The sequence below is a fragment of the Cyprinodon tularosa genome, unplaced genomic scaffold (assembly GCF_016077235.1).
Source record: "Cyprinodon tularosa strain WSP-4 unplaced genomic scaffold, ASM1607723v1 ctg193, whole genome shotgun sequence".
NCBI classification, from domain to species: Eukaryota; Metazoa; Chordata; class Actinopteri; order Cyprinodontiformes; family Cyprinodontidae; genus Cyprinodon; species Cyprinodon tularosa.
Genome location: NW_024038694.1, coordinates 45,227 through 68,820, shown reverse-complemented (window position 1 = coordinate 68,820; position 23,594 = coordinate 45,227). Strand labels below are relative to the sequence as shown.

At 38.4% G+C, this 23,594-nt stretch overlaps 2 protein-coding genes across 3 annotated transcripts; both read left to right on the top strand.

The window, feature by feature from the left end:
• The first annotated feature begins 2,677 nt into the window (after positions 1–2,677).
• Positions 2,678–10,538, top strand: spata5l1 (spermatogenesis associated 5-like 1). Of its 2 annotated transcripts, none has more exons than XM_038283411.1 (10): positions 2,678–3,469; positions 3,547–3,732; positions 5,611–5,895; positions 5,989–6,174; positions 7,991–8,149; positions 8,280–8,489; positions 8,567–8,791; positions 8,878–9,012; positions 10,091–10,216; positions 10,330–10,538. In XM_038283411.1, the coding sequence occupies exons 1-10, from the start codon at positions 2,873–2,875 to the stop codon at positions 10,465–10,467; spliced, it is 2,247 nt and encodes a 748-aa protein (XP_038139339.1). In that variant the 5' UTR covers positions 2,678–2,872; the 3' UTR covers positions 10,468–10,538. The 2 variants fall into 2 exon arrangements, with proteins under 2 accessions (XP_038139339.1, XP_038139338.1); XM_038283410.1 differs by having other exon boundaries at positions 8,567–8,794.
• Positions 10,539–10,669: 131 nt separating this feature from the next.
• On the top strand, positions 10,670–11,981 carry cunh15orf48 (chromosome unknown C15orf48 homolog). The gene is made up of 5 exons (XM_038283412.1): positions 10,670–10,806; positions 10,899–10,959; positions 11,046–11,134; positions 11,222–11,282; positions 11,514–11,981. The coding sequence occupies exons 2-5, from the start codon at positions 10,921–10,923 to the stop codon at positions 11,580–11,582; spliced, it is 258 nt and encodes an 85-aa protein (XP_038139340.1). The 5' UTR covers positions 10,670–10,806; positions 10,899–10,920; the 3' UTR covers positions 11,583–11,981.
• Positions 11,982–23,594: the final 11,613 nt, after the last annotated feature.

Sequence of the window (23,594 nt, the reverse complement as noted above, 5' to 3'; positions counted from 1 at the left end):
GTTATTTTTTTTTTTTTAAGGTTACTTTATACTTTTATACATTAAGTAGTTTTTGGGGCACATACTTTTACCAGAGTGTCTTTAAACTGCAGTATCTATACGGGTTAAGGGTCTTGCTCAGGGACCCAGAGTGACAGTCTGTGGGGGTGGATTTCAACTCACAACCTCAGGATTCCAAGTCCAAGCCCTAACCAGGAGGCTGCCACTCCTGCACACACTATGGCTCCACTGGTTGTAAAAACATTACACTAAATTTGAAAATTAATCATCAAAATCCATGGATAAATGACATCGATTTAAGATTTTATTGTGAAATCATTTTTCTTTCAAAGTTTGACACTATTTTTGTGTATGAACTTGATTTATTTTTATTTTTCTATCTAACCTTAAGCTCCATTGATAATATAAAACTTTACATATCACTAAATGTGAATATAAAAAATGCTAGCAAAAACAATGCATACTTCCTTTTGATTTAAGATTTCGTAGTGAAATAACTTTTCTAAGTTTGACACAATTTTAACTTTTGGGAAGAACATGAGATTTGATGTATTTTCTTTTCTGTACACCAGGTAGCACCAGAGTACAAGACAAAAATAATTGAACCCATATTTGGTTGGACCGCTTTGACTTTTCCCATTCACACTGGTTTAAGATCACTTGTACGTTACCAATGAACTCTGCCCAGCCCTTCGAACAAGAATGGAGTCCTAAAGGAATATTGGGAAATGAAGGAAACATAAACGATATTCACAGATTAAGGAAAGCATTATTTATTTATCTACAGAATTAAAAAAAAAAAAAAAAAAAAAACAGAATTTGATGTAAAGTAATGTTGCTACACACTCGTATACAGTAGGTGGCGGTATGCACCTTAAAGTTGCTTGAAATCCGCTATAATAGAAAAGAAGAAGTTGGTTATTAATAAAGCATTGTTTTTATTTTTACATAACAAAAAAAAAAAAAAAATAGAAGATAGTAGGTGGAACTATAGAGCTACACACTAATGTACAGTAGGTGGCGGTAGGCACCAAAAAGTTTTTTGCAATCTAACAAAAAAAGAAGAAGAAGGAGGAGGAGCCCTTGGAACAGGGAAAGGTTTTTGTTGGCCATCTTTTTTTAAGCACCACGCGGAGGTCCATCGAAGGAACTTGAAAGGGGAGTCGGTCGGATGTGGATGGTCGTTTGGTGCATGGCGCGTGTTTTGAAGCTGCTTATGGAGAAATGTCTTGGGCCGTGAGTAGTGAGGAAACAGGAAGCGATTCTTGTGGGATGGAAGAGGGAAATAGTGACAATGAAGGGTGGAAGATAGCAACATCAAAAAATGAGAAAAAGCGGAAAAAACAGAGATCAGTTCAAGGGGAATCTAGTTCAGAACAATCCAGTGATGATCATTCCATACATTCCACAGCACAACAAAATGAATTCAAAGTCATATTCAAAGTCGTTAATCAGGCAGACTCTTTTACAAATTGGAATCCGGTTCACTTAACAAAAACCATCAATAAACTTGTCGGAGAAGTCAGAGGTGCCAGAATTCTGTACAGTGGAGACCTGCTAATTAACTGCAGAGACAGCGCCCAGCAAGGCAAAGCAATACGGATCAACAAAATTGACGGGATAAGAGTTCAGTGCAGCCTAATGGAGAACAAAAAGATCAGCAGGGGAGTCATTGGAGGAGTTCCTCTAAAAATTTCTGAAAAAGAGATTCTGGAAAACATAAGCGGTGCAAAAGTAAAAGAAGTAAAACGGTTAAAAACAACAAGAAACGGAGAAAGATCTGACAGTTTATCAGTGCTAATTAAATTTGAGGAAGAGCAATTACCAAGCAAAGTATTCATCGGTTACATAAGCTATAATGTCAAAATCTACAATCCTCCACCATTGAGATGTTTCAAATGCCAAAAATTCGGTCACATTGCAGCAGTTTGTAAAGGGAAACAGAGGTGTGGAAGGTGTGCAGGAGAACACGAATATGGTAAATGTGGAAAAGAAGCTATAATAAAATGCTGTAATTGTGGTGGAGAACATACTGCTGCTTATCGCGGCTGTGAAGCAAGCAAAAGGTCTGAGGAAATTAAAAAAATGAAATTTGAGCTCGGAATAACCTACGCTGAAGCTGCAAAAAGGATCCCATCTCAGTCAGAAAAACCCAAACCTACAGTTCAACACACGGCAAATTCCAAACCTCTAGAGAATCAAAAAATTGATGAAGACTCACTTATTGTTAAAAAGACAAATTTTGTTCTTTTCATGGTAGAAGTAATTAATTGTACTGCACAGACAACAAAAAAAACGGAAAAAATCAAAATAATAGTGAAGGCTGCAGAAAAATATCTGGACATTAAAGATTTGAACTGGGAGATGGTTGGAAGTATGATGGGAGGACCGATGGGACCATCAGAAACTGGCAGAGTTAAGATGACCTAGAGTAAATTAAAAATTATATGGGCAAATGTGATTTAGTATTATGTTGGTTTAAGTTACACAGGTTTTTTTTTTTTTTTTTTTTTTTTTTTTTTTTTTTTTTTTTTTTTTTTTTTTTTTTTTTTTTTGGGGGGGGGGGGGTGAATCGTTTTCTGTTTTCTTGCTTTACTCCATATCAGTTGGTGGCGGTAATGCACAATTCACTAGTCTGCCAACCGCCATAAAACCCCATAAGAAGAAGAAGAAGCACCACGCGGATTTTGTAAACACTCTGAGCTCTCATTGACTGATGTAACTGCCATTGGATTGTTTCAAGGGAGAATTTGATAGTTTAAAAGTTTTATCCAGCGTCTTTTTAAGCGTCTGCTTGGCCTCAATGGACGCTTGTAAAGTAAGGTTTTTGTTTCCGGAGTGCACCTGTCTCTCCTCGGGTCTGTTGTAAGTAATGCCGCCTCTTCGGCTGCTGTCTGTGGATCCCTCAGACCGGGGCTCTCAGAGATGCAGACTGGGCCCTGGTTTGATGTCCACGCTGGGTCTAAGACTCGGTTCCCCTCTGTTAGTGTCTCTGCCCGGAGGAAGCTGCCTGTGCACCGCATGGCCCCGTCCAGACTTGGCGGAGGGTTTCATTCAGATGGACCTGAAATGTTTCTCTCCCGGTCTGACCTCTGGGCTCCCCGCCCACCTCACCTTAGACCCGGTTCAGCTCAGTCCTTTACCTTGCTCCAAACTAAAGCGCGTTAAAGTAACCGTGATAGTCCAGAGTCATGATTTTAAGAAACACACCCCTTCCAGTCTTCTTCATGAGTTTGTGAAGGACATGCTGAGGGGCGTTTACGTCCATAGGGAGTATGTAGTAAACATGGAGGATTTTAATACGGACATACAATATGTTAGAATAGTTTGGGTCGGTCCAGATCCTGCTGCTGCTGCTGGGGTCATCACCTCTAAAACTGGTTTGGAGATCATCGAGGTTCAGACTATGCAGCATTACAAGAGTCTACTAATGAAGGAGGTGGCACCTCCTTTAGGAGGACTGGAGGAGGTCAGCCTGAAGAATCATCCCTCCTGTTTGAATCTACTGGCTTCACACCAACACTTATTGTCCTCTATCTATTGCAGGTGACTGCATCCCTGAGAGAGATGCTGCAGCTGCCCCTGTTTTATCCCAGCACCCTCACCTCCCTGGGTGTGTCCTGTCCCAGAGGGGTCCTCCTGGTGGGACCTCCAGGGGTTGGGAAGACTTTATTGGTCCGCAGGGTGGTGATGGAGGTGGGAGCCAGCCTGGTGGTGGTCAGAGGGCCGGAGGTGAGAGCTTCACACGAACAAAGGACACATTTTCATGTTTTAATTTAACTTAAATATTTGGTTAAAACACAAAAAAAGTAACTCAATACTGCATTTCTAGGTTGTTTAGCTTTTTTTCCATAATCATTCCAGAAAAGTAAAAAAAAACAATTCACTGGACTTTGTTTCCAAGTTTGAAGACAAACAAAGTCTTGTTTTGGCTTAGAAAACATGCAAATTGGACCAGAAGAACGGGTCCACCCGTTAGGAATGGGGAGTTGTTTGGGTTCCTTGTTAGCCTGCAATACCCGATACTGGGCCCATTTTGGCCTGGCTGACCAAAACATCTCGCCTGCTCAGCCAGCATGTTTTCTAACCCCTAGATTCCACATACTCCGTCAGCGCTCCGCTCCACTCAAGTACGTATTTGTCTGTCATGTTGATCAATGAGAAATGTTCCACATCCACCGCTACTCCTCCGCATATCACTGTCCACGTACGTCTTCTCCGTCTGTCACCATCAAAATACGGAGCCAAGCTATATTTTGCTCTGGTCTGGTCCGGCCAGGTCAAGATCCGCAATTGTAATCACACCAAACAGGAAAAGAACAGAGAGAAGATTTGGTTTGTCAAATTAAAATATGGTAACGACAGATAATTTTTATTATTTAAAAGATTGGATGCAAACTGTTGGTTCTTCAACGTACCAGGAAGCAGATTTCTAATCTCGATTACAATATTTATTTTATACCAAGAGGCTTAAAAGTTTAATCAACTCCAGTCACAACAACTTCCAAGAGCGAATCTCACAACTTCAAAAGAAACTTCTTATCGCAGGCATGGATGAAAAGATGCTGAGTTTGGAAGTGGAGAACAAACATAGTTCATAGAAACATGTATGACCCTAGTTTTCCCTGTTACAAAAGTCTACAACTAAAAGAATATATTTGGACAGAAACTGCACATATGCTGGATGTTGATGGGGATGTTTTTAATATGTTATATTAAATTAAGCGTTCATTTCCACATATTTAGACATACCAGGGCTTCAAACTTGGAAAGAAAGTCCAGTGGATTGTTTTTCAGGTTTTTTGGAATTCCACAGCAAAAGTTTTAGATCTGTTTGAGTTTCTTACACATGTTCCTGGAACCTCCATACAAATAGCAGTTGTTCATGTTCTAATTATTTGGTGAAGCTCCAAACTCCATTCAGGGACAGTGTGAAAAACTTGGTTTGTTGTTTTTCTGTTTTCTGGAATGCACTCCTGCCAGAAACATAGTTCAATAATGTAGAAAGAGGAAAGAATTACCTGACTTTTATGAATGATGACATTTTTAGCATTCTGCAGGATTGTGAATTAAAAAGATACTTGTAAATCTTCTCAGGCTTCTTTTAGATCCGCTTTCTAAAAGAAGCTTGCAACACTAGCAAACAGACTTGGGCCAGTCAAGGTGAAGGAATCTATGCAGGTATTGTAATTTTAATACTAAATTTAGCGTATTATATATAGCATGTCTGTGAGACGATTGACCACATCTGCTATCTAAGTAGACTGCCCAAGTAATAAACCATTTAATATTTGCTTATTTTGCTTCTATTTCTACAACCAAACTGTACAAAGATGAATATTCTGCAGAATAGTTTGGAGCAAACTACTAAATTAATCTGCTACCTTTAATATTTGAGCTTATGTTCAAATTTTCAATTAAAAATATATAGATAAAATTGAATATATCCTTAATAGCAATATTGGAAAATATGAAATAGGTCAATTAAAATGTAAACAAAGAAATTAGCTACTTTGTCTAGAAAGCGTAATGGCATGAATCAAAGCTATTCAAGGTTACAGAGCTGCTGTGTTAAGCCCAGTGAGTAAGAAATGCGACGACCTTTTTCAGGTTGTAGGGTCGCGGCCGGGTGAGAGCGAGGAGACCCTGCGGGCTGTGTTTGAGAACGCCCGCTCTGCAGCAGAAGAAGGTCCCTGTGTTTTATTTTTGGATGAGCTGGACTCTCTGTTCCCGAGGAGAAGCGGCTCGTCTTCAGCGGAGAACCGGCTGGTGGCTCAGCTTCTCACCTTGATGGATGGGATGAGTCGCTCTGACCGCTTCCTGATCATTGGAGCCACCAACAGACCCAACAGCTTGGATCCAGCACTGCGTAGGCCTGGGAGGTTTGACAGAGAGGTGCAGCATTTCATTTTGTGTGGTATATTCTATAAACTATCTGGTAGATCGACAACAAACCTTTGAGCTCTGTTTATTTTTTCTTCTCTGCAGGTGATCATTGGTGCTCCGACGCTGCTGCAGAGAAAAGCCATCCTGACTGTTCTGTGTGAGAGGATGCCTGTGTGCCCCACCGTCAACATGGCAGAGCTTGCACAGATAACCACAGGATATGTTGGAGCAGATCTGAGTGCTCTATGCAGGGAAGCTGCCATGCACGCTCTGAGAGAGAATGTAAAGGTAGAAGATAAATGTAAACGCATTATTGAAGATAAATAATGCGTTTACATTGATGATCATTTGCTCAGCTTTGATAAATGCAGCAGTTTACTGAGTCCAACTTCGGTGTTTCTTTTGATAAAACTCTCAGCTGAGCTTATTAATGATTCTAGAAAAGGAGCATTGATTTAGTATTAATGTTTTTAGTTGTCACCGTTGGAAATGAACTGTTAAATTTTCCATATTATGCTACATTTGACAAAAAATAGTAACAATGAGTCCCTCAGAGCATTTTTGTGCTGGAAAATCCCTCTCAGATTAGGCAGACAGTCCTCCTCCTGATGAGCTGTTCTTTAGGAAACATTTTACTATTGCAAAAGATTTATGATGTGAATTTAGCGTAATATTGGACTTTTAAGGGGGTTTTAAGCATGCTCAGTTTTCATTTTCTTTGTTTTCCTAAAGTAAAACTTCTGCTGTTGCAACCAAAGTCATGAAAGGAACCTGATGTACTTAAAGGTATTGTGGAGAATTTATGCAATTTTTTTTTAAAAGACCCGCCCTCTCCACTTAAAAAAAAAAAAAATGCTCAACCCTGAACCTGCTCCTGAGAGCGAATGCCTATTAAATATGTGCGAGAGCGTGCACAAGCTCATTTCTCCTCGTGCACGCTCTGTTTAAAAGTTGCTGTTCTCATCACTCACAAAGCTTACTGTGTTCAAACATCCGCCCTAACCCCTAAATCCCTCAATTACTATATAGAGCGGGGAGTATATTGTGGACTTTATAGCGAACTCAATTAACTGACCGTTCAGACAGATGAATTAGTCGTTTTTCTTTTCTTCTCGTACATTCCGTAGACACTTCTTCTCTTACAACCCTCAGCCATTTTCAAAGGAGGAGTTAAAATAAAATCATCTTAGAGCTCAGATGTCAGGACCAAGAGGTATTCAGCCATATTTGTTCCACGTTTGGTGAAAAGTAAACACTGAATAGTGGTAATAGTGAAAAATGTATATTTACTAGCAACCTCATATCAGCTGCTTGGCCTGGGAGTGGAGGGATGAGGATTTGTTTTGCATCTCCGCTCAACAATAAAGAAGAGAGAGCCAAAGCTGGGACTTGGTTGGGCTATAAGAAAACAAGACAGTGATGCAGAATAACTGCATCAAAGCTAAAAAAAAAAACAGAATGAGAAATGAAAAGAACAAGGATATTAGAATTTTCCAGTCAATGTTCAGATCTCAATCTGGTAGAAATTCTGAGGTGAAACCCTGAAGAGAGCTGTGCAGAAACACAAGCATGCAAAGCTCATTTTAAAAAAGGGCTGGACTTCAAAACCACAACAAGGTCAAAAATACAAAAACTGACAACTGAGAAGGCATTTAATCATGGGACATAGTTTGTCTTTTCTGTTTAGATGAAATTTATCACTTTTAGTGATCCATTCCTAACATCAATTCTTCAATTTAATCAAGTATAGTTATTAGTCTTGCACAAAATTTACTTTAGAATTAACTAAACAGTGGCTGAGATCGTAGTACTGATGAGTATATAAAAGACAATATAAGAAAATACAAATACACTCTGCGTTAGGCACAACATTAAAAATCAGGTTGAAATTATTAAACAGAGTCTGTAATATAGCTATATCAATATTGTTCTTGTGTTTCCCTTGATGAAAAGTTTAAACCAGAAATGATGACAGAAATCGGTTTTATTTTCTAAACAAAACAATAGAAATATCATATTTAAGTAACATTACATCACTGATGGATACTTTGCATTTATCCAATTTCTTTTTCAGTATGTTTACATTCTGTGTCCTGTTCTGCAGGGATCAGGGCAGCAGTTGGTGGAGATGAAACACTTCCAGGAAGGCCTGAAGGCGGTGGGCCCCTCCTGTCTGAGAGGTAGCCTGGGCAGGACGGATCTCTCCCCGGTGCTCTGGGAGCAGATCGGGGGCCTGGAGGAAGTCAAAACCAAACTAAGACAGGTAGCTGATCGAGCAGTTGAGCTAAATTTATAGAGGATAGAATAAAAAGTCCATGTTTCATTACAGGATTTGTCTCAAACTAAAATTAAGAACGAAGGGAGTTTACCTCTTTTGAAATTATCCACCACAGAGCATCGAATGGCCCATGAGACATCCTGAGGCCTTTGTCCGTCTGGGGCTGCGTCGGCCCCGTGGCGTGCTTTTATACGGACCTCCAGGATGTGCAAAAACGACTCTCGTGAAAGCTGCTGCCACCTCGTCCCACTGTGCCTTCCTTTCTGTCAGCGGTGCCGACCTGTATTCTCCGTACGTTGGAGACTCGGAGAAAGCATTAGCTCAGGTTCGTTCTTTTAATCATAGCTCACTGTGATCTTGTTTTATTCTTCCAAAAACTCCTACCTCTGTCTGTGCACACAGCTGTTCCAGCAGGCCCGCGCCTGTGCTCCCTGCCTTCTGTTCCTCGACGAGATCGACACACTGATCGGCTCGCGTTCAGACGGCGGGGCCCCTAACGGCGTGCAGACACGGCTGCTGTCAGTGCTCCTGAACGAGATGGACGGGATCGGCCTGAAGACTGTGGAGAGGAGAGGAACAGAGAGGATCCTCCAGACAGAGGGAGTGGAGCAGAGTCACGCAGACGAGGAGGTCACCTGCTAGCTAGATCACAGCCTCTGATCAGCAGTCTGACTGCTGTACTAACATGTTTCCTTTTTCAATCCTTTTTACAGCTGGAGTGTCAGGAGGTTTGCAACAAGGATGTGATGGTTGTAGCTGCCACCAACAGACCCAACTGTTTAGACAGCGCCCTCCTCAGACCCGGCAGGCTGGACCATGTCATTTATGTCCCACCCCCTGATCTACAGGTTCGAGTTTTCTCTGGATAACTTTAAAAAAACAGTCACACTGCTCCAAACCCTCTTGTTTTTTGTTTAAACATTTAAACTTTTTGTGGGCTTTTGTCAGCATCTCAGTATTCTTGTTTGTACACATCTGTTATTTCCTCCTGGATCATTTGGAAACACATGGAAGAAGTTTGGGAAACAGACAAACTTACCTAAACCTCCACAACTGAAGCTTGACTTTCCACTGTGGCAAGAATCAGTAACACTTAGAGCACAGCATCTTATTCATTTCTTTACTTTAGAGATTAAATCAGTTTAGGGCTGCAACCAACTATTATTTATTTATTAATCTATCGATTATTTGTTCAATTAATTGATTAATAATCGGATAGCCAACGATTCCTTAAAGAGATCTTTTTTACAGAATCAAACCAGGTGAAACTAACATTTTTCCACATGAGGAGTTCTGGATAGAGCGTATTGACACACAAAAACAATATATATATATATTTTTTTTATCTTAAATGCTTAATGTTTATTTTATTTATTTTTTTGACAAATTTGGTATAATTACTGCTTTGAGTGGGTTGCTTCACGTTTTAGATCCTTGACATATGCTGCATGTATCTGATAGTCCTGCTGGCAGGTCACATAGTAAGCTGAAGCAATAACTGCATGGTGTAGCGTTAACAAATGGGAGATGTGGACCAAAATCCATTGTTGAAGGATTATAAGCAGCTTAGACCAGTTTAAGCTCTGAATGTGATTATTAACAGTGTTGGCGTTTGCTTTGAACTCGCTTCCTCGTTAACGTCCATCATGGCTTGTTGAACTCAGGAGTTATAGTCCAGATCTTTCATATTGAACTGAACCTTATGCAGTGACATCAGGGTGACTTCACTATTCATCATGTGCACAATTAGGGGGGGGATTGTGCTTTTCAAAATGTAGATACTTGGTTTTATAGTTAGAATTTTTTTTTTAACATAAAAAAAGAAATAAAGGCACAAAATCTTTATACTGTCCTGAATAATCGCAACAGGATATCTGGAATTGAATATTACCATCATAGTTCCCTGTTTTGTTTTTTTATATTAAGGCTCGACTCGCCATCCTAAAGGTTTGCACAAAGTCCATGCCTGTGGATTCAGACGTGCGTCTAGAGGAGCTGGCTGCAAGCACCGAGCTTTACTCTGGAGCCGACCTGGAAAACCTCTGTAAGGAGGTACGTGTATCTGCTGCCTTCCTTTCATCAAAAGTAATTATTCAGTAAGCTTAGGGAAACCAAATGAAACACTTTCAGTAAACAAATTTGAAAAAAACGTTTTATTTTTCCAGGCTGCTCTGCTGGCGCTGCTGGAGGAGAACATGGAAGCTTCATCCATCCGACACACACATTTCCTGCAGTCCATCAGCAAAATGAGTCCCTCTCTCACTGCTCAGCAGATTAGTGCATATTTATTATCTCCACAATGATGTTATCCTCTTGAGAGATGTATTTTTATACAAATATTCAGCTGTAAAATAAATTTTATATTATAATCAAACTTTCAATGTTTCATATTTTTGTCTCATAAACTTTTTAAATGACATTGTTGTTAGTTTTAAACTCTGACCACTAGAGGGCCCCCACACACTTAAATCTTGCAGTTATCATCACCAAATGGATGCTTTGCCCTTCAGTTGTACATTACAATACAGGAAGCACTATGTGTCTACGTGCCTTCTACCTCGTAAACCCTCCCGCTCAGATCTACATCAGCCTGCCTGCTGCTGCGCAGCACTCAGAGACGTCAAGGACCTCTGAAGCAGCAGGTAAGACGCATCACATTGCACCTTGCTGCCTTTGGGATGTTGCCTCTGAGGACGTCAACAAACTGATTAAATCTGAACTATTTTCATTGTAGGTGCTTGGAATACTTTGAAAACATGTCTGGATTTTTCCAAATGCTGAGGAAGAGGAAGGAGGTAAGATGTTTGTTTTTCTCCTCTGCTTTGGGTGGAGAGGATAGGAGAGGAGTAAAAACAATGTGTTGATATGTTTCTTGTTTCAGTTGATTCCTCTGGTGGGATTCATGGCTTTTGCAGCAACAGGAGCCACATCTGCTTCCCTCTACTTTCTGTTCACAAAGCCTGATGTGATGTGAGTTGTCTTTATTATTATTATTATTTAAAGGACATTTTATCAAGTTGAATATTTACAAACTGTTGCTTTTAATGTGCTCTGCAGTTTGAACAAGACTTCAAACCCAGAACCCTGGGAAAGGCTTGACCCATCTAAACCCCAAAAGGTGTGTTTTAACTTTATTAGTGTAGAAGATTCTTATCACCCATTTAGTTCATTTTATAGCCTCATTTGATCAAGCTCCACCTTCTATCCTGCTAGTTATAAATGCTGAGTCACTATCACTCCTACCAAATGCTCTCTGTGACATCACAGCCAATCCTGCAAATATTTACAATTACAGTCTACAATATCTTAAAACTTCACCCCCCCAAATGTCTTTGACATTTCGTTGCAGCTCGTCACCATCAATCAGCAGTGGAAACCAGTGGAGGCGCTGGAAATGGTGAAATCCATGACCAAATAGAGAGCAGATCAAGCATCGTTTCTGAAGATGTAGAGTCTTGACTTCTAGCCAGGCCCCCTCATCAGTCTAACAGAATCCTTTCTGCACAAACTAGGATACTTTGACACTCAGTGTGCGGAAATGCTTCTGCTCAACTGGTGGGGTTTCACCCTGCTCTGCAGCGGCAACACAAAGACATCCATCCATCAGCAGGAAATAAATAAAAAAAAAAGCTCTGTGAGATTAGAACGGGTCATATGTTTTTATTTTTTGGTTTGTGTTTTTTTTAGAGTTGAATGTATCAGCTGTGGTTTGTTTTACCGAGATGCCTCATATGTGAATGTTCATGGCTGTCTGAAAATGAATCATAGACCCAAAATGCTGTACTGTATATTGTCAATAAATTATTATGATCATTCATTTTGTCATCAGAGGGTGTTTTTTTTAGTTGTTAATCTGCTGCCCTGTATTTGAGAAGATTATCTCTTTTCATATAATGAACCAGTTTAAAGCTAAAGTTATGGGATAACTTATCGTTCACAAGAATGCTTTTTTATCTTGGAGCTTTATTATTTAGTTAAGCCTTTCTGTTCAAGTTTATACCTTTAAATATCATTAGTGATTAAAAAAATGCACAACTTTAAATTTATATTTGATTTGGTCCAACACTTAGAGACTCAAAGTATGTATCCTTCCCATTTAATTGTGCCTTAGATGTGCTAAATTAGTAGCCATTGAATCCAGAGAATATTTGACCACTCATCTGAATTAATCAAGTGTATCTTAACAAACTGGCTTGTTATAATCTTAACATTTTCAATATAATTAAAATATAGGAACACGTTAGAAGCTTAATCTAAAAAGATGAATGGTTTTTAAACATTCAACTGTACAAATTTAAATTGTTCACCTGCTAAAGACTATTTCTTTTTCTGGGCGGTTCCTAAAGGGCTATAAATGTTCCAGACAATTCTTTGAGAAATATGAGAGACTTCTTATCAAACTATTGTGTGATGGTCATAAATCTGAAGTGGGGATGGAGACCGGTGGTTAAAGAGCAGGGCGTTTGTGTTCTGGAGAGGCAACAGAGATCATAAGTTAGAAACTGTCACTCTGGGGCACTGAGCATGACCCTTGACCCCACGTTACTCCCTGAGGACTTCTCAGTGCGGTAGCACCTAAGGTATGGGTTAAACATGAAGGACAAATTTCCCCAAAGTGAGATTATAAACTTATTTTTCCTTACTACAGTATGAGGGACCTGGGAAGACTTTTCAGGGGGAGATCTGCATTTGAGTTCTCCTTACCAGAAGTTGCTTTTTTCTTGTTCTTGATAAAATCAATTTCCTTTCCTATCAGGGTTGAAGGTTTTAAACAGTTGGGTGTTCTAACAGATAAATCATCCCAACCAGCAGTCAAAACGGGTTTTGGAATGGAAAAAAGCAAACTAACACAAAGCTTCAGGAAGCCTAATGGCCCTGCGCTTAGCCTTAGTGAAAATCTATAGCGTATGCCTAAAAGCTTTGAATTATCTGTAGCATTTTAAATCCACCCAGAATTATGCCACGGGCATTTTGGGGGCAACCAAACTCAATCGTGTTAAAGGAATGTAACTGAATTTTTGCAAAAGGTGTATGCATGTTTTTAAGATTACAAGTTTAATTCTGATCCTCTGCAGTTTGGAGAAAATATTCATTACGTTTAAACTCAAGCATCCTTTCTCAGCTAGTGTCTCTGATTTATTAAGGTCCATCCTCATCATGATTGCATGTAAGCTGTGGCAGTTGTAAACAGACGCATCAGCTTTGCTTTGTTCAGAAACGTTAAACCTCTGAGGGAGGAAAGCCTTTTCCACCTCAGTCACAGTGACTCGTCAAAAACAGGAAAACGATTGGGTGTTACCCACAACTGGATTCTTTGTTATTAAAACATGAACGCCAGCATGCTTCAACCTGAACACCTATATATATATTTCCTACAACAGCTTTTTTTTCTCTCTAAAGGATCAAAAAAGCGTTTCTGTGAAGGACACCTGTTTTCCATATGCAGAAAATCACAATGGACGTGTTTACCCCAAATAGCGAATATGGACACTGTTGGTTATTTTTTAAATCAGCCATGCATCTCTTGTACAGCTATTGTAAATACTTGTATTTGTCATTCTGCCTGAAGGTATTCCTCGACCACTGCCTGCTTCTAGTAAACGAAAACAGAAATGTCTGTTGTTTTAATGAAAAGCTTAAAGGGGGAAATTTGGCTGAGGTTTGATCTGTTTTATAAAGAGACAGCTTTAACATCTCTGGCTCTGATTCAGATCAGTCAGCATTGAAGAGGAGTTATCAATACAGTCCTTCTCAGAAATAATTAACTTGAAACTCAGAATTCCTTTTTTGGCCTAATCCCAACTTTCTTTTCTCAGAGCAACATTCTTTGTCCTTTTATAGATGTTTTTTTTTTTTTTTTCTAGGTTAAACCAGCTGTATGCCAGTTAAAGCCTCCACCATGTTGCACACATGATCACATTCAACTGTTCTTTTAAGGGTCTTGTTGCCATAAATAGGTTTGAAACTGGATGCCACACATTTGCCTGGAAGGCAGTTTACTGAGAAAGGGACAGAAACATTGGTCACTTTTATCTGTTCTCTTTGTCGAATACATTCCTGTAGATTTAAGATGTTTATTCATGTTGTGTCTGAAAGGAAAACGTGTCAGATTAATTCAGTGTTTAAAAGAAATCAATTATAAATGTCAATTTTAAAAACTCAAAAAGGGGAGAACATTTAACACAAAAAATGCAAAAGAAAATTAAAAGGAAAAATTTAAAAAAATTTTGGATGTCACCAAGTTTGCAAAGTTCTAGTCATTTACTATGTAGAGGCAAGCATGTTGAAGCAGAGATCAATCCAAAAGTTGTAGGACAGTGGCACCCAGAGCCCTGATCTACACCGTATTGCTAAAATATCTAATAATCACCATTCACACAAGCAGTGACATAAATATGCCTAAACATATGGTGAGGTACGGTGAGGCATTAGGAGCAGCCAATATTGAAAAATAGGGTAGTGCCCATCCCCTAAAAACAGCCTTAGACAATAATCTGCTTTGCTGATAAGTGACAGCTTTACTGACCCAACCCGATTTCCCTTATTAAACTGATTAAATAAAGGACAGGAGATAACATGTATTCAGTGTTCCGGAGTCTTGTGGCACATGGTAAAGTAAAGCCTGGATGGAGCTGCTAGTTCATCTTATTGCCCCATTCAATGGGGAACATTGGAATTCGTCCCTGCTTCTTGCAGATGATGTGGTTCTGCTGGCTTTCTCCTGACAAGACCCACAGCATGCGCTGGGGCAGTTGGAGATAAGCCCAAAGCACCCTCAGAATAGAGCCACTTTTCCTCCACATCATGAGGGCTCAGTTTAGGTGGCTCACAAAGCTGTTTCTGATCCCCACTGAACGCCTTCCTCAAAAGGTGTTCCAGGTACGCCCAACTGGGAGGAAGCACAGGGGATGACCCAGGACACAGTGGGGGGCCTGAAACACCTCAGTGATTCAATCCGTCACTGTAATAACTATTCAATTTCAGTTCAGTTTATTGAATTGAAACACCAATTCACAACCCCTGTCATCTCAAAACAAAACATTTAGCCAGATCTTACAGTCAGATTGGTTATAATTTACTCATCTAATAAAAACCGGCTTATTGCATTGAATCATTGCTTGACAGTAGTCCCTCAAAGCAAGTATGCATTCAGCAACAGTGGAGGCAAAACTGCCTTTTAATATGAAGAAACCTCCAGCTATTCGATAGAACTTTACAAATCAGCTATATATATAAGGTTATAAATTTCTATTTCAGGAAGTTATTTTTGAAACATGTTTGTAAAATAAAAATTTCATTAATCGTTCTGAAAAGAAAGCAGTTGTCCTTTGTTAGTCTTCAGAGCTAATTTTACCTAAACCTACTTGGTCTATTCACAAACTGTCATGATAAAGGCCTTGGTACCAAGAAACCGAGGCTATAGTTTACACGGATGTTTTTACTTTGGGTTTTCAGTTGCACTTTGATGTATCCTATGTCATTCTGTGTTTTCTAAGTTAGTTTCATTTCCATTTCGTAACATCCAAGTTATTTTCTAGTAATATTTCAGCACTGTTGTATTTGTTTACTCTGTAGCTCCCTTCTAGATCCTTCTATCTACACCTGCTCCCAATCAGTTGATTACTCCATTCATTGTTCTTTTTATTATATATACTCCTCCTTGGCAGTTACACTTTTTGGATTCTCTTCATTACTTCATTCCTTCGTTTACTTTTTTACCCATAGTTTATCGCTTTTCCTTATTCTTTTCATAATAGTTCAGCTGAACATTATCAGCCGACGATCAAATATTAATTCTACAGTTTTTTTATGTTGTGATTCGGGAGGATTAGAGCATATCTTATAATAATGTTGCACTAATATTGTTTTAGCTTTAAATTGTTGAGTTTGTTGATTTTTCTCCACTGATTGATGCATTGATAATCATTGATTCATTCATTCTTTGTTTTGATTACAATTCAGATGGACCTGAAACAGGAAAAGAGTCGATATTCTGCTACAATACTCATTCTGATATTTATTAGCAATTTGAACAGATTAGCTGAGAAACTGCATCCCCTTTGACTGAATGTTGTACCTACAATCATAACAAAAGTCTGCTTTAAAATTCACAAGAATTAAATAAGCCGGCTACAATAAAACTCAGATTAAACATTGGTTGCAGGGAATGCACAATATTTAAACCCTCGTTTGAGGTAAAAAGCTGTAATGTCATAATGTATCTGAAGAGAATCAGCACATTTGTAACACGTTTAGCCAGTTTCACTTCCTGACTCATCAGTTGGAAGATAAAGTTCACAATAAAAACAAGGCCCTTATTGGAGATGTAAGTTTAGGCAGATTCTGCAGCATTTGTCAAACATCAGGCGGGGGAAGCCAATACACACTATTCTTTGACACAGTTCATTTTACTATATGATACTGTAAATACAGTGTAGCACAAAAACAATCAGCCAAAAAAATGATAAAAGAATGCTTTCTAATACTGATTAGAGAATTAATGTTAACTTTAATTCTGTATTTTTTGATAAATTGGGTTAAATCTTGAGGCTAAACTGCTTTATACAAAAAGCAGTCCAAACATTGCGCTGGTCAGAGAAACTATGAGGAAGACCATTTAATCTTTATTTTAGGAAAAGTAGAGCTGCTCCCAGATTGGCTGATGGGTATTTATTTATATCTCCTTCATATTGGTGGCACAGAACTGGCTCCTGTAGGAGTGACCCACATAGAGAACAAGCAGTTAGTCAGTGAATTCTGGAAAAAAAAAAAAAAAAGCAAGTGCCGATTTTTCTAAAATACAAAAAAATGCATAGCAAAAGGTAGTATTGACTAAAAGTTTTGATTGCACACCTTTCTAAGATTCACCTGTACTTTTACAGTCCTGACCTTTCGACATCTTCTCCCTATTGTTGTACATCATATGCATCAAAGGTAAATTTGTATGCTTTGTGTATCTTTACTATTTAAAAGCAAGTTGGATATTTATGTATTAATTCATTTTAAATTATATTTGTTTGCTTTTTAACCACACAGTCACTACAGCACATATCAAATTATCTCATATATCATGTTTAAAACTGTCTTTGATTGTGTTTGCATGTTATTTTTTTTCCTAAGGAGATTTGATGGCTATCATTGAAATGCTTTTTTTTCCCAGGAAAATTAAAATGTAAGAGCTCCTGAGCTCCAGATTCCATATTTAATCCCTGATTTAAAGGAAAATGCCTCCCTAACATGTGGCTATTGTCATGTTGGCGTTTAGTCCAACTGTTGTCCAGGCAACAACTAAAGACAGCTGAGAGTGGATTGAATGGATTATTGATTGGTAGGATGTGGTGACTCCTGATTAAGATGGAAACAGCATTTGAGCCTTGAACGGTTGACAGACAGAGGAGGGATGATGGTGGAGATGTGGAGGAGTCCTGACAGCTAATTCAAGAGGATTAATAGTGGGATATCCATCTCCAATGGACACTGATGGCTAAGAGCAGCAGGGTGAGATACAGGACGGAACAATGGACTGCAAGCAAGGGTAACCACAAGTAAGATAGCAAGAAGATCAGCCAAGGAACATTGATAAATTATACTATACCGACCAAATCCTGTTTGCTACCATGGGAATGATAATGGATAATCTGTCTCAAGGAGCCAGATCCTCTTTACGCACCTGCTGATTATACGTGATAAGGAACGGCTGTAAGGAACAAGCTGCTGGTCACATCCAGTAATGAGAGGTGGTGAAGCCACACTGAGCAGACCAACACCCTGAGGATTCGACATAATTGCATTTTGGAAAATGCAATCTGAGGATTTTTATTTCTCACATCTTAGATCCGACATGTCCTCCTTATAGTTTGAAAATAGGAAGATCAATTTCCAGTCATGTGAAATCAGATGAATTATTAAGTTGTGATGATCAAGTTCAGAAGAAAAACATGGACATTCAGCATCAGCAGATTTTCTTTTTAATTATTCCCAGATTGGCGTCATGATCTGATCCTGATTCTCAGTTCTTTGAACATTTTATTTGACTTAACAACATTGCATTGTTTATTTAAAATGCATGTTTGATTGTGACACCTTACGTAGGCAAGTTTGTTAACATAAATAATCAGTTTATTTCAGCAGGTGGACAAATGTTTTTCTCATTTCAAATAGAGTCGGCATTTACGTATTATATTGACCTGCTTTCATTGTCTTGGAAAATTAGAAAACAATCCTGAAAAGGTCTTTTCACTTTGTCTCTCTGAGATATTTTGAGTAAATGTAAACTAATAACATCAGATAAACAGAAACACAGACATAAAAGTGAAAGTTTAAACTCCTTGCTTTGTTCACATGAGCAAACACAGGAATTAAAAGCTTGCTTATCTCGCTTCATGTTACATTCAGAAAACATTGCTTAGCAGGAAATGTTCTCAGTAAGGCAAACTTTAAAGTCATAAATGTCATCCAGGAAAAAACTAATCTACTTAGCTCATTGGTGGATGGATGTTCAGGGCTATTATGTTTCAGAGAGCTAGTCCTCTGTATATCCTATTATAGAGATATGAGATAAAGAGAGCAAATAATAAGAAAATGTGTCCCAGAAAGCGGCCCTTGGCTGTAAGTGACCTGCTGTTCAGCTGGATATCCATGACAGCGAACGGCTGTCTCATGAATTATTAAACAAAGGGAGGGAATGCAAACAGTAAAGGTGGAGCAAGAGCTTTATTTCCTTGTGTGTATTAAGGAAGTGTGACTTCTTTTTGGTTTCGCTTTTCTTGCCCCCACCTCCTTAACTGTCCATATTTCATACGCCGTCACGCTGCTCCAGGAAATTTTAACAATTGAAATTTCAAGAAGAGAAAGACAAGCTCAGACTCGCCCAGACACTTGTATGTCTGTAAGCACCACCATGGTTTCCTATGTGAAAATAGGACCCACCACCCCCTGACAGAGGGGCCATACCTCTGTCACAGCTTCACCCATCATGCTATGTTCAACTGATAAGTTATTTACAGAAACAATGAGAGGGGAAGGACACAGTGCTACATGTGTGTGCCTTCAAATAATGTGTACGTGACTGCGTTGCACGACCATGACACCACAAACCATGTGACAGACAACTGAAACACTAAGCAATAGCTGGAATTAGACATAAAAATGTGGTTTTCTTAAAATCGTTGTTTTTACACTTAACTCACAATATATTAAATATATTAAACTGTGTGATGGAACCTCTCAGACAGGGTAAAGAACAAATAGTTTGTGTGTTTTATGATAAAGGTAAGGCTGTGGAGATGGAGGGGTATAGTTTCCTTCTCCTAAAACAAATAATCACCTACTGTTTGGGATTTTATTGCACTCTTGTCGCCTGGAAACCAGCTCTATCCTATCAATTATAAACCTTTTATATAATTGAACTTTAAACACTTACTCTGATATGGGGAATGTTTTAGCTATCAAAGGATGGCTCTTTCATTTGGCTAGTGTACTCTTTGATATCCATATATTAACCTCATATTTTAAAGACATTTCATAATTTTACTTAATATATATATACAGATACATTCACCGTCCACTTTATCAGGCATTATTAGTTCCTGATTCAGCTTTTCTTAAGCGTTGCCCTATATTTTCATGGGGTTTGGTTTACTTTTTTTTTAATAAGAGTTTTGGTTTATTTTGACATATGTAAGTCATTTATGTGCTGCAACTTTTTCAGCCACAGATCCATCTCTAGTTCGACCACCTCCCTGCAGTACTCTATAGGATTTGATCCGCTGACCTTGAAAGGCCATTAGAGCACAGACATATCTTACATTTTTCAGCTGCTGACAGAGGTTTGGTCATAAAAAATCCCAGAAGAGCCTCAGTTTCTTAGATACTCAGATCACTTCGTCAGCTGTAAACACCCACGCTACGTTCACAGCTGCTTAAATTTGCTGCTTTGTATGTGTGGATAAGCAGGTTTATCAATAAAATGCCTGCTGGGAGTACATTTTATGACTCCCCTAAAGCTAATTTTGTTTTGTCTCCACTCTTTCATTTTTCATAAAAAATAAAAATAAAAAAAAAATAAAAAAACATCTGCGCCCCCTGGTGTTGATAAACGAACCATACATAAAAAAAAAAAAAAAAAAAAAACTTGCATCATTCTTTTATCTAAATCTGGTCATTTCCAATCTTTAATTGTTGAATTTAAGATTAATGGTTAGGTTAATGACTAATTTTAGCACTAAAGCTTTGCTAAAAGTTATATGTTATTTTTCCGTCACAGGTATAGTTACATAAAATAAAACAAATTTGAGAATACGACAAAGACGTTATACACACACACATATATATATATATACATATATATATATATATATATATATATATATATATATATATATATATATATATATATATATATATATATATATATATATATATATATATATATATATATATATATATATATATATATATATATTCTGGTTAAACAAAGTGGTCTTAACATGAAATGTTTCTTAAATCCAATCATTAGTTGTTTATCTATTATGATAACTGTAAAGTATTTGGGGTAACTTGAAACGGTCCCTTGCATCAAGAAGGATACATTTTTTTCGATTAGGGGCAACCTTTATTTGCATCAAATTTATCAAAATGGGAGGGTTTTAAGTATCTTTTAAAATCAGTTCAATGCTAAATTACTTTATTAATCCCCAAGCTAAATGAAATATGTAATGGCGAAAAAATGTCATACCATGGTGACTGAGATTTAAGTCCAGACCTTAATTAGGCCAGTTTTGAACCATACATTTGCTTTCCTTTTGTTTGAACCGTCCAAAGCTGGATCTGAAGATGGATCATTATCATAAGGAAAATGATCCATCCTTATGTCTAAAGGTCTTAGAGGTTATCACCATGCTACTTAGGGGTGGGTATTGCCAAAGAAGTCACGATTCGATGCGAATCACGATTCACAGGCCACGATGCGATTCTATCACGATGCATCATGATACTTGAATTATCGCGATGCATTGCAATATTTTCTCCTCCATGTTTTGTTTTTGAATGACTCAGCACAGTATCCCGCAGCCGGAAATGCTTGTGAGTCAATGCAGCGTGCATCAACACATTTGCAGCGACATCTACAGGACTGGAAGTTGTATTACACTTGTTTTTGGCTGATGTTCGCCAACCATTCATGCAATTTTATTTATTCATTTTTTTTAATTAATAATCGATTCTTGGCATCAAGAATCGATGCAGTAGATCACGAAAATTAGAATCACGATGCATCATCATCGCGATTATTTTGCACACCCCTAATGCTACTGTAAGGATATATTTGATATTTGTTATATAATGCCCAGTGGCGTTTCCTTTAAAATGTTTTTCTCCCAATTTCTCTGTTGGCAAGTAATAAGCACTGATCTTGTCTGAGACAGGCGGCAGTGCTGTCAGTGTTCTTTTTTTGCTCTTGGATGGAAACTTTGGAGATGTGTAAGTGCAATGATTTCCCTACTCCTCTACATTTTTTTCTATTGATAATGGTTCCTACTGTGATTTTATGGAGTCTCAAACCAATAGAAAATAACTTTTTGCAGCTCTTTACAGATTGACATTTTCAATTACTATTTCTCTCATGCTCTTTAATCTCAGCTTGGGGTCTGATGTGTTGTTTATCAGGATATTATAGCCTACTCCATGATGTCACACAGGTAGCATTTAAGTCATTTTCTGATCCTACAGGTCTTGCAGAGCCTCTGCTTGGGTGTGGCGACTGGGAATGCTCTCACCTTTTTAAAAAATGTGGCTATCTTCTTAATTGGTAATTTAACAGGTTTACCACAATGCAAGTTATCCCTAGCCAGAGTAAAAAATGGAGGTTTATTGGATGGCAGTTAAGAGATTTTGCAGGGAGCTGAATGAAAGTTTCCATTTGAATGGGAAGGACCATTTTGAATAGCTGCTAATGTAAATTAAGCAGTTTGAAAAAACTGAATTGTGAATTGAGTTAATCTTGGTCTGACGCCACTCATGAATTTTCCAGAGACAGTATTTAAAGCAGCCATCTGGGCCCCTTACATACACTGCCTTCCATCCTATTCCTCATCATCTCGCTCTCTTCTTTCTTGTAGACGATTTCATAGCTGCATCTCCGGTCGAGTTTGTTATCCAGGTGAAGACTGAAGTATTATAGTATAAGCCTGTGGTAGGAACTTTAACTAAGTGGACAGAGGATATGCTACAGGTCTGCTTAGACTGTATGTGTTAGATTGATTTTCAACAGCCTGCCCCCACAGACCCAAATACCCTCAATTAACCTGTGACATCATACAACCCTCAGAGTGTGGTAACCCCCAAATAAACTGACAACAGCCTCTCACTCCCTGCTAAAAGGGCCAGCCCCTCACCTTTGACCCCATGTCTGCACTAAAGCTCTGTGAGGAGGCGTGTTTGCTCCAACAGCATCGGACTCAGTACTGTTCAACTGGCTGCCATGTTAACTCAGTTCAGCAAGTCGTTGAGTCTTTGTCAGGTTGTACCCTTAAAATGAGTACAGGTCTGATGAACAGATTTTGGTCTTATTTGAATCCTTTGAGAAACCCAACCATCTGAAGGACTTTCCAGGCTTCCTCACTGAACCTTCTGCAGTTTGTTTGAAAGGCAAACCGGTCAGTAGACTGTGTGGTCAAGATAAGACTACACATCTTGCATCAGTTTGATTACTCCATTAAGAAGTCAGTTTGTGGACTTCAGCTTCAGAGACCTTTGACAGGAAGCTTCACCAGCTCACAGTACTGGCTGATTATCCAAATTTCAACAATGAGCCGATTCTGATATTATATTTAATGATCTGAAACATCCTACCTTGTTGCTTGATATAACTTTGTGAGAAGAATCACAACAGATGGACAAAAAAAAACAACTTTAAACTTTATTTAAAACAAAACACTGGTGCAGTCATTTTATACTTTCAGAGATCATTCTCCTCATTTATCCAGAAAACACCGTAACTGGCCAACATCAACTCTGAAAAATCAAAACCTTAAAATTCAGAGCTTTAGACTCATCTTTATACTGTCTGTTAATAATATCGGTTTTATTGATATTTAGCACTTTGTTTCTTGTAGCAGTACAATCACTAAAATATCAAGTTATACAAGTGTTGGAGCCACCATCATTGTTTTAAGGATGATTGTTTTTCTTTACAGAAACAAATCAGATCTGCCTGGTAACAGACTTTGTGTGAACACATACCAGGTGTAATGTTAAATAAAAAAAGGCTAAATTAAACAAATGTGAGGCTGGTACTCTTTGTGCTCATGATAAGTTAAGCTTACGTGCACTGTGGCCAGTTACAAAATCAAATCTAAAGTGCTGATCTCTTTTTATTATTGAAATCACAGTATCCAGCTTCAACACACTGAATAACACTTCCGTATCTCAT